This window comes from Telmatherina bonti (assembly GCF_933228915.1).
Source record: "Telmatherina bonti genome assembly, chromosome: 22".
Lineage (NCBI taxonomy): Eukaryota > Metazoa > Chordata > Actinopteri > Atheriniformes > Telmatherinidae > Telmatherina > Telmatherina bonti.
In genome coordinates, this window is record NC_136631.1 from 14,414,168 (window position 1) to 14,427,324 (window position 13,157).

Sequence of the window (13,157 nt, forward strand, 5' to 3'; positions counted from 1 at the left end):
CTTCATCTTTGCCCCAACTAGATAAATAATGCGGATGAAAGTAAAGCTGTTGGGTTTTATTGTGGGAACACATCAGACTTTTGTCTTTTCATGATAACAGTCTGGCTCCTGTCATTGTGATTCCATACAGCTCACATTTATTTCACAGCCAGCTTTGGTTTTGACAGAGACGTGTGTGTGTGTGTGTGTGTGTGTGTGTGTGTGTGTGTGTGTGTGTGTGTGTGTGTGTGTGTGTGTGTGTGTGTGTGTGTGTGTGTGTGTGTGTGTGTGTGTGCGTGCGTGTGCGTGTGCGTGCGCGTGCGTGTGTGTATTATATAACTAATTTAAATCTTCCACATGGTACCAATATTGAACATATGAGTGGCCGCTTCACATATCAATGGATTTCTTTAGAGCCTATCACTCCGTCACACTTGTTGTCTGTAAATGGGATACTGTTTGACACCAGCTGTTTGACTTCAGCTGGTTTCACATACTTCAATACATCCCAAACAACCAGCCTGAACACACCCAAGGTAATCACCTCGGCATTTTTTTTTTTTTTTTTTTTTTTAAACAAGGTGATTGTTAGTTCTTAGTTTTTTGAGAGACCTGGTCACTCTTGTTACCCAGTAAGATTGTTAACTCTTTAAAAAGATTTATGTTACACATAACAGTATTGCTACAGCAAAAAAGGCCCCGTCTGTTCCATAATAAAGAACAGCTTGTAGCAATGTAAGGTATGAGACATCAAGCAACGCATAAAATCTCACAGTATGTTGAAGGTCACATGCATGTAGCGTAACTCTACTAGGGAGTTTTTCTAAAGAAGGACCATTACTGTTTGTGACTCCTGGCTGCAGTTTATTCTGTAGTGTAAATGTGATGACTCTACAGCTAATCTGTGCTTTCCTGCAAGACAGCTAAGTGTATATATATATATATATATATATGTGTATGTGTGTGTGTGTGTGTGTGTGTGTGTGTCTTTGCACATTAGCTTTACATTGTCAGGGAGGATATGTGTGTACAAGCTGTTTATACTCTTTATTTAGGTGCTGCTTGTTTGTATGTGTGTGTTTGTCCTTCGTTAACCTCCTCCTTAACTTCTGTTTTGGGGGTGTTTGTATGACACTTGAGTGTGTAATTGACCAAATTGGTGGGAAATCATCCAGATGTTGGCATATTAAACTTTGGAGTTTGTGGGTATTTTTATCTTTTAATATTCTCCTGGGGTCCAGAGAGAGTTGGGTTCTTAAGGGCAATGAGAGTGTGCTGTTGTTTCTTGTGTGGGTACTACAGAAACTCTCCCAGAAAGTCATATTTTTCCTCAGTGCATGGAACAAATCCTTAAAAGGATATTTTAAGCATCATTCAATTAACTTCTGTTAAAGATCCTATTTTGCTTTCTGAGGAAACATGTAATCCTTAATTCAGCGACAGTCTTTTTGGTCTCCAACAAACTGGAGTTGCTGTCAGTTCAACAGTTCAATTGTACAAAAAGAAAACCATGCTGCTGCTAGAAAATACATTGAGGACTAATGGTTTCTGAATGTTTATGCTCCCTCTGCTGGAAGGAATTTGAAAATGCCAGTGTGAAAATGTCCATTGGTGATATATATATATATATATATATATATATATATATATATATATATATATATATATATATTAAAGTATTTTTCCGTCCCTCTGCTGTTCTTTCAGGACTATTTGGCACACATTATTGATACAGGCAACCTGCCCATACGACCTGAACAAGTATGTGCACTTTTTGGAAACATAGAGGACATCTATGAGTTCAACAGGTAAATATCTCTCCAAATACAGAAACGGTCACTCACCTCATTAGTGTTAATTAGTTTTTCTCTAGATTTTTGTAGCTAAAAAGTAGAAATCCAGTTAGAAGTTTGCTACAGTTTCTGGCAGAGCACAGGGAAACTGTGATCACTCACTGGTGTAGTTACATTCCTGACCAGTTCTTTTGGGCAAGGAATGTTTCCCTTAACTTTGATGTGCATGTTAAATGTTGCTGTTTTAATAATAGGATATGAAAGGCATAGAAGTTAAGAATGGATGATGCTCGGCTGCATTTTCATGCTGAGTAACTCAAGTCAGATGCAGGGGGAAACAAACGAACGTCTCGCTGACGTAAAAACACTGTTACAAATTCCTGAAAGCCATAGGAAGTATTGATGCAGCTGGCTTTACATTTTATCATCTCATGTCAGCAAGCTGCCATTGCCCAGTGAGCTGCTTGCCAAAACACACATTAACATTCTTATGTCCTATTGTGCGGGGCCCCTACAATAATGGCAATGCCAATAAATAAAAAAAAAGCACCAGTAAGAAAGTAAATGCATAACTTTTAATTATGTTAAAGTTGTTTTAGAGTAAGAAATCTTTTGACATTTTTATGGATCAAAAGGTGATATTTTCAGAGAGGAGGCTTTTCATCTTTGCTCTTTATTTAGCAATGTTTCAGTGATGAAATCTTTGTATCAGTCAGAGAGCAGGTGCCCCATATTTACTTACCATTGCAACAGAGTTTGTAGGAGGCTGCTGAAGGGAAACCAGAGTTTTGTTCCAGCTTTGCTGAAAGTACAGTACACGGTCAACTGCATGTTGTTCCTCTGTTTACTTTGCCTTAAATTGATCCCATGCTCAGCTTTCTCAACTCAACTAGGAATTTTCCATGCTTTGTGACTCTTCAAAAGTCCAACTTGGAATTGATAAATTTCTTTCGTCTTTCATGCAAGAAATGTTTCCCTTTCAGCGCTTAACACTCTCCCAACTGTAAATACTGTCAGCCAAGCAATCATGAAATAAGAACAAATAGCACAGTGTGTATAATAAATCTCAACACCCATACATTTCTCATTGCACACACTGGCACATCTGTTTGTGCTTTGTTTCGGTCCAGCCACCTTGTCTTTGATCAAAGCTTTTAAATGCTCTGTGATGTTATTGTGTTTGAATCTCACCACTTTTGGTTCAAATATAATAAAGCTAGGTATTTTATGAGAATATGTACCTGGAGAATACCAAACTGAATGCTTGTTCTTAGAATAGCAAGGTGGAAAGGCAATTATTTGGAAGTGTATGGTGCCCTCTAGTGGTTGTTGTACAGTAAGAATCAGATTTTGACACTAAATAATCTTGTTTTCATCATTGCCTTGTGGCATATTCCAATTAAATATTATCTCACGGTATGATTTCACCTTGTTGCATTCAGTGAACTGCTGCAGGCCTTGGATATGTGTGAGAGTGACCCTGTGGCTATTGCTCAGTGCTTTGTAAACAAGGTGAGGAAAATATTTTGTACTCTCAACTGCAGCCATATTAGGTTTTCAATAATATGGACATTAATGATACTTGATTTACTTTTCTCCCAGAGTGAATACTTTGAAATCTACACCCAATACTGCAACAACTATCCCAAGTAAGCTGTTTTGATTTTAGTATTTATAGAGTTTTAGTTGGGATGTACTATACCTAAAGGAGTTAATAGATGCTGCTGTTTGTTGTCTGCAGCTCGGTGAGAGCATTGACAGACTGCATGAGGAGTAAAACTTTAGCAAAGTTTTTCAGAGATCGGCAAGCTGCTCTGAGGCGCTCCCTCCCTTTGGGCTCCTACCTGCTAAAGCCCGTTCAAAGGATCCTGAAGTATCACCTACTCCTTCAGGTAAGGTTCTTCCTTATGAATATTGAAGCATTCATACATTTCCTCATAATGCAGTCTTGGCACTATTATGGCTTGAGTAATATAATGTTTGCACCTGTTTTTATCAAACTTAATTGTTTAATATAATATTTTGAAAAGGAAAAGGAAAAAATTCCTCAAATAAGTTTGTGAATAACCGTGTCAGATGTTGTAATTACTCACTTTTCTTTAAAGGAAATTGCAAAGCACTTTGACCCAGATGAAGAGGGCTCAGAGGTCATCCAAGAGGCCATAGACACCATGACAGGAGTGGCGTGGTACATCAATGATATGAAGAGGAAACATGAACATGCCGTCAGAGTACAGGTAAGACAGATCCAACAAGTATGCCAAAGAGTATTTAAGAAATTTATGGGATTGCCATGCAGTGCGTTATGAGTTTGCTTGTGCTTATCTCTGGTGTGCCTCAGGTTGACCTGGTAAAGAGAACAGTATCCTTGAATTGAAGCTGTTTAATGTTTTCTATGCTTTGACTAAAGCATCCTAGTTTACATTCCTGATTTCCTTTGTACAGTTGCTGTTAGTATTACAAATAATAGCTGCATTTACTATATAATCTCTCATCGTAGAAAACATGGCCAAGAGAATCTAGTATGAAAGGGTTTGTGCTTTCATGTTCTTCTATAGGAAATCCAGTCTCTGCTGATCAACTGGAAGGGGTCTGACCTGACCACATATGGAGAACTGGTGCTGGAGGGCACGTTTCATGTGCTGAGAGCGAAGAATACCCGCACACTCTTCCTCTTTGAAAAGATGCTTCTCATAACCAAGAAAAGAGGGGAACACTATGTCTACAAGATCCATATTTCAGTATGATTTTATTCTATATGACAAGCGCTTTAACAGTTTGGATCTTTATATTACAATAGCATAAAGATTTATATGATAAAGCTCCATATGGTTTTCTTTTCTGGTTGCAGTGCTCTACCTTAATGCTGCTTGACAGTGCCAAGGATCCCCTGCTCTTCAGTGTTATCCACTTCAAGCGTCCCAAGCAGCCTCATACGGTTCAGGTAACTGCAAGTCCCCATCATGTCCTGCAACACAATTAATAATGCCTTTCAGTTTTGGAAATGTTATATACTTTTTTTTTTTTTTCCCTCAAAAAAAGCCAGGAGCTTGAGCTTTGAAAGCAAAAGATATGAAAAGGTTTAAATAAAATAAGGAACAGCTTTTTTATCTGAGCAAAATGGAGCTTTCCCAGCATTAATTTAAGGCCACAGTGAAAGTTTTTTGGGGGGCAGCATAGGTCGATCCATACAGCTGCAAAATGGACATGTTTATCTAAAGAACCATCTGCCACATGAAATGTGAGTACATCTTAAGAAGATCACTACGGTAGATTCTGTCCATTAAAAGAACTTCGTCAAAATCATCCAAGAAGGTCAATTTCTAAATCAACAACAAAACATGGCAATCGTCAGGAGTAATCACTGTAGACTGATGTCTGCTTGTGGCTTCATAGGACAGGTCACTGTGGTTTTCAGGAGAAGACAGCAGATCCAACACTTGGGATAGGCTTGCACATACCAGCATTGTGCAGTGGGAAATTGGGGGGGGGAGTCTTCTTCATAAACAATTCCAAGTTAAAAAGTTTTAGTTATAATGGAGGGTTGTTTATAAGGAGACAGTCAGGACAAAGTGGTGAGAGAGTGTATCAATCACAAAGAGATGCATGTTGGTTGTTTGCTTTTCCAGTATTGAGAACATGCAATAAACCCACTCCTGTTCTTCCAAAGAGAAGCACAGACATGCTCCACCGATTTCTGCATCTCGAAATAAATGATTCACACTGCACCAGGATAAGGCCAAACACAGCTAAAATACTCCAACTAAAGACCGAGCAGTGCTGACTGCATGGATATTTTTAGGTCATTTGAATACTCACAAAGCAAGGCATTCATGAAAAGAAAAGAAGCTCTTTAGGACGTTCTCAGATTATGCTAATATGAATTTTCAGGTTTTTGTGCAAACACGTGCAGTCTGCTCAAGTCCTGCTGTCCTAAACGCCAAAGGCGGGCTGACCAAATACGAAGATGTACCAAAATTCATTTTTCTTTGATCGGATTGAAGAAACAACAGAAAAATAGGGCTACAGTATGTGGTCTCTGACTCTTTAACCACAAACACATCAATAGTGAATGTTCATAAGCTCACATATGACATAACATTTTTTTCAAGCTGCTGAGAGGAAATATTATGAGACTTTGCTGCTGTGAATATGTACATGGTGTATTTTTTATCAGTATGAATAGCTTTCTAAATGAGAAGTGTCTCTTGTTTCAGGCCAGGTCTGTAGAAGAGAAGCGTCTATGGTCCCAACACATTAAGAGGCTTATACTTGAGAATCACAACACTATCGTACCACAGAAGGTAAACACAATCTCTCACAGACCATATCTTTCACATATGTTTCTGATTATCCTTTAATGAAAACATTTTTCATTTTGTCTTTGAAGGCAAAAGACACCACTGTGGACAATTCTAACTGTGAGTGTTTCAAGTGGAGCATCTCTAGTAATTCTACTGTTGCCACAGCAACCAAAGATGTTGCTAATGAAAGCGAATAGTGTTTCATTTTCTGTAGAAAATATGGGAAGCTGTTAAATTTGACAAGAAGGCTAGGTTGTAACCCATCCATCAATCTAAGTGGAGAAAATAGTTTTTGTAATTGCAGCTCTGAATATAATGATGTATCCTTCCGCTGCTCAGATCTGGGGAAGTACCAGTATAGTCCTGAGAGGATGATGAAAGCAGAGTGCTGCCAGGCTGAGGACTTCCATCTTGGTAGACGAAATGGGAGGAGGAGATCCGGTAAAAGGCCCCTATTCATCTTTCAGTACTCCATCCAAAAATACGCTCTAGTTGCCTGTTTTTAAAAGTCACTGTGGGAGTTAAAGATAGATGTCCAATAACATAATAATTTATTTGATCATTAAAATTGTATCTGCACCTGACTATTTGTTCTTCTGTTTTCTTATTTTTTAGAGCCTGTAAAACAAATCATAAGGAGCACAAAAGGTTGGTACACTTGTTTTATATTCCAAGACAAATAGAAGCAGTCATCAAGAGGCAGATTCACTTAGCTGACCGTGATCCATTTTTACCACAGCTCCAAACCACTAAGGTTATTTTTCTTTTTCATTTGAGCTGTTCATTTCTCCATTGGACTTCTGCTTTGTACTCCTCCAAAGACACCTGGAAAACAGATCAATGGACACACACAATCACCCCCACTCCACCTCACCCATAATGAAGTTAATTATATGGCGCTTTGGGTTTGAGCTTTTGTCATACACAAGCTTTGTTCGGTGGTCAAATTCAGCCCTGCCCTCAGATCAGGGACTCTTCCAGTTTTCATTGATTGGCCACAATGAGAGAAAATTGCCGTATTCTTGTTCTCTGCTTTCCCTAGCTCCCTGTCCAGATCAATTTTCAAAACAATTTAATGAAGAAGCAATTTTCATGTCAACCTTCTCATCAGGGTAAGGGAGTGGGTCATCACATCCTGGCTAATTGCATCATGCCCAGTTTAAGCCTCTGAGAACAAGATGCTTCTTATCGGTTTTTACCTAATCACACAGCTTCCCTCGAGTCCGAGCCAGACTAACGGCTATCCCATTTGGTGCCTGTTTGTTGAGATAAAGATCGTGCACTGACTGTAACTGAACAAAATACAGATGAAATTCAGATTATTTTGTCATATGATATTTGACTTGAGGACATTTTGCTTTCATTGTTATTGACATTCTCCTTTGTTTATCTCTTTGCCCTTTTCCCCCTTATACTTGTTTACCATGCAGCTGTTTTGAAGGTAAGTGCATGAAATCTAAATGAGCTGTTTATTAACTTTGTAAGTCATTGGTATGAATGAACTTTAAGGTTTTGACTAAGCACATCAAGCTTAAAATTTGCATACAAAACTTCATCTAAAAAGGAAAGCCTTTGACTAATCTTTTTAATATTTTATTCAAATTGTAAAAATCGTATCTCACCCATAGCTAAAGCTGCGTTATGGTGGTTTCATTTCATTTGCAGTCTAGCAATCACAGCATGGCTGTAGCATTACCATTGTAATAACAAACCACATGTCTATGACTTCACACTACAGCATGCAGAGAGTGAGGGTGCACTGCTGGGGGATAGGTGCTCCCTCCAGCCTGCCACTAGTGTCAGTACACTGACCTCCAGTCTAGGCGAGCCCCAGGCTGAGAGGCCTTGTGTGGAGGATCTCATGTCCAGAAGGGAGTCTCTGGAGCAGCTAAGTCCTACTGACAGTGACCTTAAACTGGGCTCTTCACCCAGCGAGGGCAGACTGGAGCAGGAGAAAGCAGATGACGAGGAAGGGAAGAGTTACAAGGAAGATGTACTGATGGGAGAAGACCAGGTAGCCGACTTTGCCAGCTCAGTGCTGGCAGCCATCTCCTGCTGGCACTATAGAGCCAGGGCTTTGCTTTCTACTCACTTCACAACGGTGAGGGTTTCTGCCACCCACAGGTCTTCCATTTCCTGCTCCATTCCACCGGCTCACTAATACCTATACACCACTCGTTCTCCCACACTGGCTCTCATCCTTCTCCCCTTTTTTTTCCATAAACAGAACAAATTAATACCTGCTTCCAGCTGCTTTGCCCACATTTACCTAAGGTCAAAATCATGCTGCTGCAGAGCATGGACTGAAGTTCTTAAACAAATGGATGAAACTGAACTCATACTTCATGCATGTCTGTCTGTAATGTTTTTGAGTCCAGGTAATCCCACTATGCATGAACTGTGTCTGTATATTCCATCTGTGTTGTACTTTGCTGTGTGTTTAATATTTGTGTGTTTCATGATTGATGTTGAAGCCTCTGCTGTTGAGACCAATGCTTGCATTTGCATGATAACTCTTTGCTTAATACACTCTGTTAAATGTTGTTGGACTTCAAAGGTTATTGTAGCCATCTGATTAAATATCATTATAACAACAGGAGCTCTGCTCTTTGATAATCATATTTCCTAATATTTCCCCTCTGAATTTTCATCATTGGAAAGTCTTTGTAACGGTTAATTGTCGTAGCATTGTTCTTCCCGAGTATGAATGAATATGCATCTATTAAAATGGAAGATTTTCATTTCACAGTGGATTTTTCAAGGATGGTTTTAGAACACAGTCACTATTCATGCGTTGTAGTTAAACCTATTCATGCAGGATGTTGACCAAAAATGTTTTTAATCCTGTGTTTTGACCTGTTAGGATGATGAAAACAAAGATGCTAAGCAGCAAACTACACCAGTGAAGGAGACACAACCTTGCATGCAGGAGGAAAATGGGGATGTTGCTGTGAAAGAAACTCTCAGCACACAGGTAATTTAAAAAGCTGGTTCAAAATGTTAATACACGCATCCTTTCAGCACCCTTCCCACACTCATCTCTGGGGCCACATGTGACATGTATTTGCTCAATTGAAGAATACCCTGCTATCCTCACAATTGTTACGAAACCTGTTTTAGAGCTTTTAAATGTATTAAATTCGTTTTTATTATCTTTCTGTAAATGAGAGCTAGCTGATGCAATACTACATTAATCTCAGAAATAAGTTCCCTGACAGATAGGTGCCCTTTACCATGAACACAATATTTGTGTCAGGCCCATTTGAATCATGCCTGCTTCTGTATATTTGTAAGACCTGGAAATTAGAATAGTGCACATGTAGTATTGTCCTGTGCTCAGCACTCCCACTGAGTGAGGATTGGATTTGGAGGCCAGTTTCTGCATCTCTGCTGAGTACAGGTTTTTAATTCTTCCTAACCTTATCTCCACCACACAGCTCCAAGCTGCACTTTTTTTTTTTTTTTTTTTTTTTTGCAATTTGCTGGTAGAGTGTAAGCACCACCTGAACACATTTTGATTAATGGCAAGCAAGCGTGATTTCAACAGAATGAACACTGGTAGAGCCACAAACATCACTGCCAAGCTCGCTGAGGATAAAGTTGATGGTCCAGCAAAAGACACTAGCAACAGGCTGCAAATGGCATCACTACACATTTTTAGTTTTTACTACGCTTCGATGATATTCATAGAAATGGGTCACTAATAAAACTCAAGTGGACCTAATAAGATAAAACACAAGCTGCATAAATTGTGGATGCTTCACATTAAACTGGTGAGATGACTTTGAAAGGGACCATTAGGCTAATGTGGGATGGAGAGTGCTTGTTATTAGAATGTGTCTTTACTCATTACATTCCACTTTGCAAACACTCTTATCATGTTTCAGGTCAGTGCACAGGGACTGCAGCTTTTAGACTGTGTCCCTCAAGCAGAAAAGAGCATCCAGGTGGCGGTGGATCTCTCCCAGAGCCCCCAGTCACCTGTGGCCCCCTCTGATCAAGAACCCGAGACCCCCGAAACTCTGGATACCTCTAGAGAGACTGGAGAGGAAGAAGAGGGAGGGAGTGATTCTTCTGGTCTCCATGTGGAAGAAACAAGTGTACTCACAAATGGGGAATTCTCCGAAGAGGAAGAAGAGGTGTCTACAGATAATAAAAGCATTCTACCTTCTTCTGTGTTGGACCAGGCAAGTGTGATAGCAGAGCAGTTCATCAGCAGCTTGTCTAGACGGAGCAGTCTTGTTTCTGAAGACCTTGGTTTGCTTGCATGCCCTTCACCACCAGCAGATAATGACATCCTCCAAAGCCCCTCAGCCCGTATGGACTTGGAAAAACAGACCCAAATGGGAGACAACTCTTTGCCATCATCACTAGTAACCTCCGAGGCGAGTCTGTCCATCCATCATCACATGCCTGACCTTGACAAAGGGGAACGCAGATCCACTCTCTCCAAACATGACCGCCTCCTTATCCACAAAATCAGACAATACTACGAACATGCTGAGCACCAAGATGCTAACTTCAGCATCAAGCGCAGGGAAAGTCTCTCCTATATTCCAGCCGGTCTTGTCAGGCAACTGAGCCGGCAGCTTAACAGTATTCCACAGGAGAAGGTCAGCCCGATACACAGGAAAGACCTTTCTCGGAACAGACCCACTTCTTGGTCTGTGTTTGATCTTCCTGGATTAGAGAAAAGTCAAAACACTGAACCACGTAGTTCATTTGAAGCAAAGGCCGCATCTCATACCTCTACGGTAGAAGAGGAGTTCAGACCTTCATCGGATATGCTCAGGGTTTGGGAAGTCATGGAAACCGAGGAGGAGAGTCAGGAAGTCCAGCCAGCAGCACTGGAGAGAGTTAATGATTCAGCATTTGAAGTTATATGTGATGTCAACTCAGACATTTCAGACAACCAAAAGAACAGTCAGGTTTTAAATGCGTCTGAAATGAGCACAACTTCAGAGATATCCTCCCCTTCACTGCCTACTATAAGTTCTAAAGCTATGGAGGTGGAGTCAGGTCAGGACTCGAAGCCATGCAGGACCCAAGAAAGCTTCAGTTCCAACTCTACACATCTACCTAACATCATCAGCTTCCGAACCAACATGGAGGAAGACCAGATCCTCCAAGACATGGGGAAAATGAAGAACAAGGTGTTCCAGCTGGCTCGTCAGTACAGCCAGCGCATTAAGAACAACAGACCCCTTATCTGGCAGAAGAGCCGACCAATGGCTGTACTTGAGGAGAATATGAAGAAAACTGGTAAATATGTTTTAAATAATTTTCATGTTGATTCCTTTTGCAGTGATCACCCACTTTTTTTTCATCCAAGGAAAGATCTGAAAAGCTTTCTTTGTCTTTTTTTGTGTGTGAATTTGTGCAGGTAAGGCCAACCTCAGACTACCTTTAAATGTGGATGATCAGGCAGTTATCCATGAGGTTCATTCTCCCAGTCCAGTCCAGACCCCCAGTTCTGAAGCTAGCTCTCAAGACACAATAAGCAGCCCACAGAGCCCACACCCAGAGACCTTCCACTGGCCAGACGTCCAGGAGCTGCGTTCCAAATACACAGACACCTCCCACTCTTCCAAAACAGGCTGTGTCAACTCAAATGGGGTGGTGGAAAGATGTAACGGCTGCTCTCACAAGTACAACAGCTACACAGACCTTCATAAAACTGCAGCTGACTGCTGCAGAAAGCAGTCTGAAACATGTCCAGTGGTAGAGGACTGGCCTCGGCATCAGACACACCCCCTGCTGTGCAGGTGGAGTTCTTTAGACCAAATGCTGGGGTCTCTGCCCCTTCATGAAGTGCAAAACCTTCAGGACTCTGTGCGGGCCTGCAGTCCAGTTAGCAGACTCCAAGACGAGAACAGCCTCCACCTGGAGGGTCTGAACAGTTCAAAGTCTGCTGTCCTGAGCTCAGGGAAGGCCTCAGAAAGTAAAATTGTGAAAAGTTTACGGGAGAAGTTTCAGAGTTTAGGCACAAGCTGATGTGCATAATGTTTACTTTTAACATCAGGAGCTGTGCCTTGGAAACATTATCTGGCCGTCGCTTGTTGCTATTCAGCATCCACTGTGCTTTTTTTTTCCTTTCAAAGAAATGTTGCTTGATGTTTAGGCGGTTCTTTGGAATAGGAGACTATGGTTGCTAATGTTGACACCAGTGTAACATAAAGGGATGTTAATGGTAAGGCCGTCACAGGAAAACATACGGTCTACAAAAAGGTGTTGCGCAATATTTGTACACTGGGTATTTGTCTGCACATTACATTAAGATTGTGCAAAAAAATATATGTATAGTCCCCTGTATTAAATGAAAATAAGATACTTTATTATTCCACCCATGTATTTGATTTCTACTCACTGTTTTCTGTATCACAACCATCATAAATGTCAAAAAGACTGAGGGGAAAGTTCTGTTTGTAAAGTCACTGTTTCTACACCAAAGAGGGTTACTTCTCAACTTTTGTTGTTTTTGAAGCACAAGAACACAATAATTTGCTTCTAAATGTCCTTTAGTAGCCTATTATGTTTTTTTTGCGCTTCACTGGGGCTTTGGTTTCTCAGTAAGGTGCATTATTTCTGGAATATTATTTATAAGACTGTATATTTGGGTACATTTGTGTAAATACTTGACTAACAGCAACCCATTTTTACTTTGCAGTTGCAGAATATGCATTGTTTCATGTGCAGCTTTCCATATTTCCAATAAAAATGGTCAGTGTCCATAGGTACTCTGTCACTGCTTGTTAAGCCAATGTTTAACTAAATGACAGTGTAAATTGGGGTTCAGTAGGTTCAGTTGCATTAAATCAACAAATTCAAAGACCATCTTGTGGTTGCATTAAATAAATCTAGACATTGCAAAAGGCAACCTAATTATCAGACAGAAATAATAAAGGCAATTAAAATATGAAATATTAAATAATGAGATTACTTGCATGTGGAGACAATGGTCAGTAATTAATTGCTATTAACGCTTTTTTGTGTTAATAACAAAATATTTGCTAAAGTTCTGAGTCTCTGGGGCTTACCTCAAATTCCTCTGTGGGTATTTTTTCCATGCATTGATCATCTG

The 13,157-nt window shown here is 40.2% G+C and overlaps 1 protein-coding gene across 1 annotated transcript in view; it reads left to right on the plus strand.

The window, feature by feature from the left end:
* The window catches only part of LOC306772145 (pleckstrin homology domain-containing family G member 3-like), a 29,596-nt gene extending 16,789 nt beyond the window's left edge, over positions 1-12,807 (plus strand). Inside the window, exons 4-19 of the mRNA XM_079261559.1 lie at positions 1,687-1,787; positions 3,215-3,284; positions 3,375-3,421; positions 3,514-3,664; positions 3,878-4,009; positions 4,331-4,513; positions 4,624-4,716; positions 5,990-6,076; positions 6,163-6,193; positions 6,416-6,517; positions 6,692-6,736; positions 7,507-7,517; positions 7,767-8,177; positions 8,940-9,050; positions 9,964-11,338; positions 11,460-12,807. Of these exons, the coding sequence (XP_079117685.1) occupies positions 1,687-1,787; positions 3,215-3,284; positions 3,375-3,421; positions 3,514-3,664; positions 3,878-4,009; positions 4,331-4,513; positions 4,624-4,716; positions 5,990-6,076; positions 6,163-6,193; positions 6,416-6,517; positions 6,692-6,736; positions 7,507-7,517; positions 7,767-8,177; positions 8,940-9,050; positions 9,964-11,338; positions 11,460-12,070 (3,561 nt within the window). The 3' untranslated portion in view covers positions 12,071-12,807. The remainder of the gene's footprint in view (positions 1-1,686; positions 1,788-3,214; positions 3,285-3,374; positions 3,422-3,513; positions 3,665-3,877; positions 4,010-4,330; positions 4,514-4,623; positions 4,717-5,989; positions 6,077-6,162; positions 6,194-6,415; positions 6,518-6,691; positions 6,737-7,506; positions 7,518-7,766; positions 8,178-8,939; positions 9,051-9,963; positions 11,339-11,459) is intronic.
* The last annotated feature ends 350 nt before the right edge of the window (positions 12,808-13,157 follow it).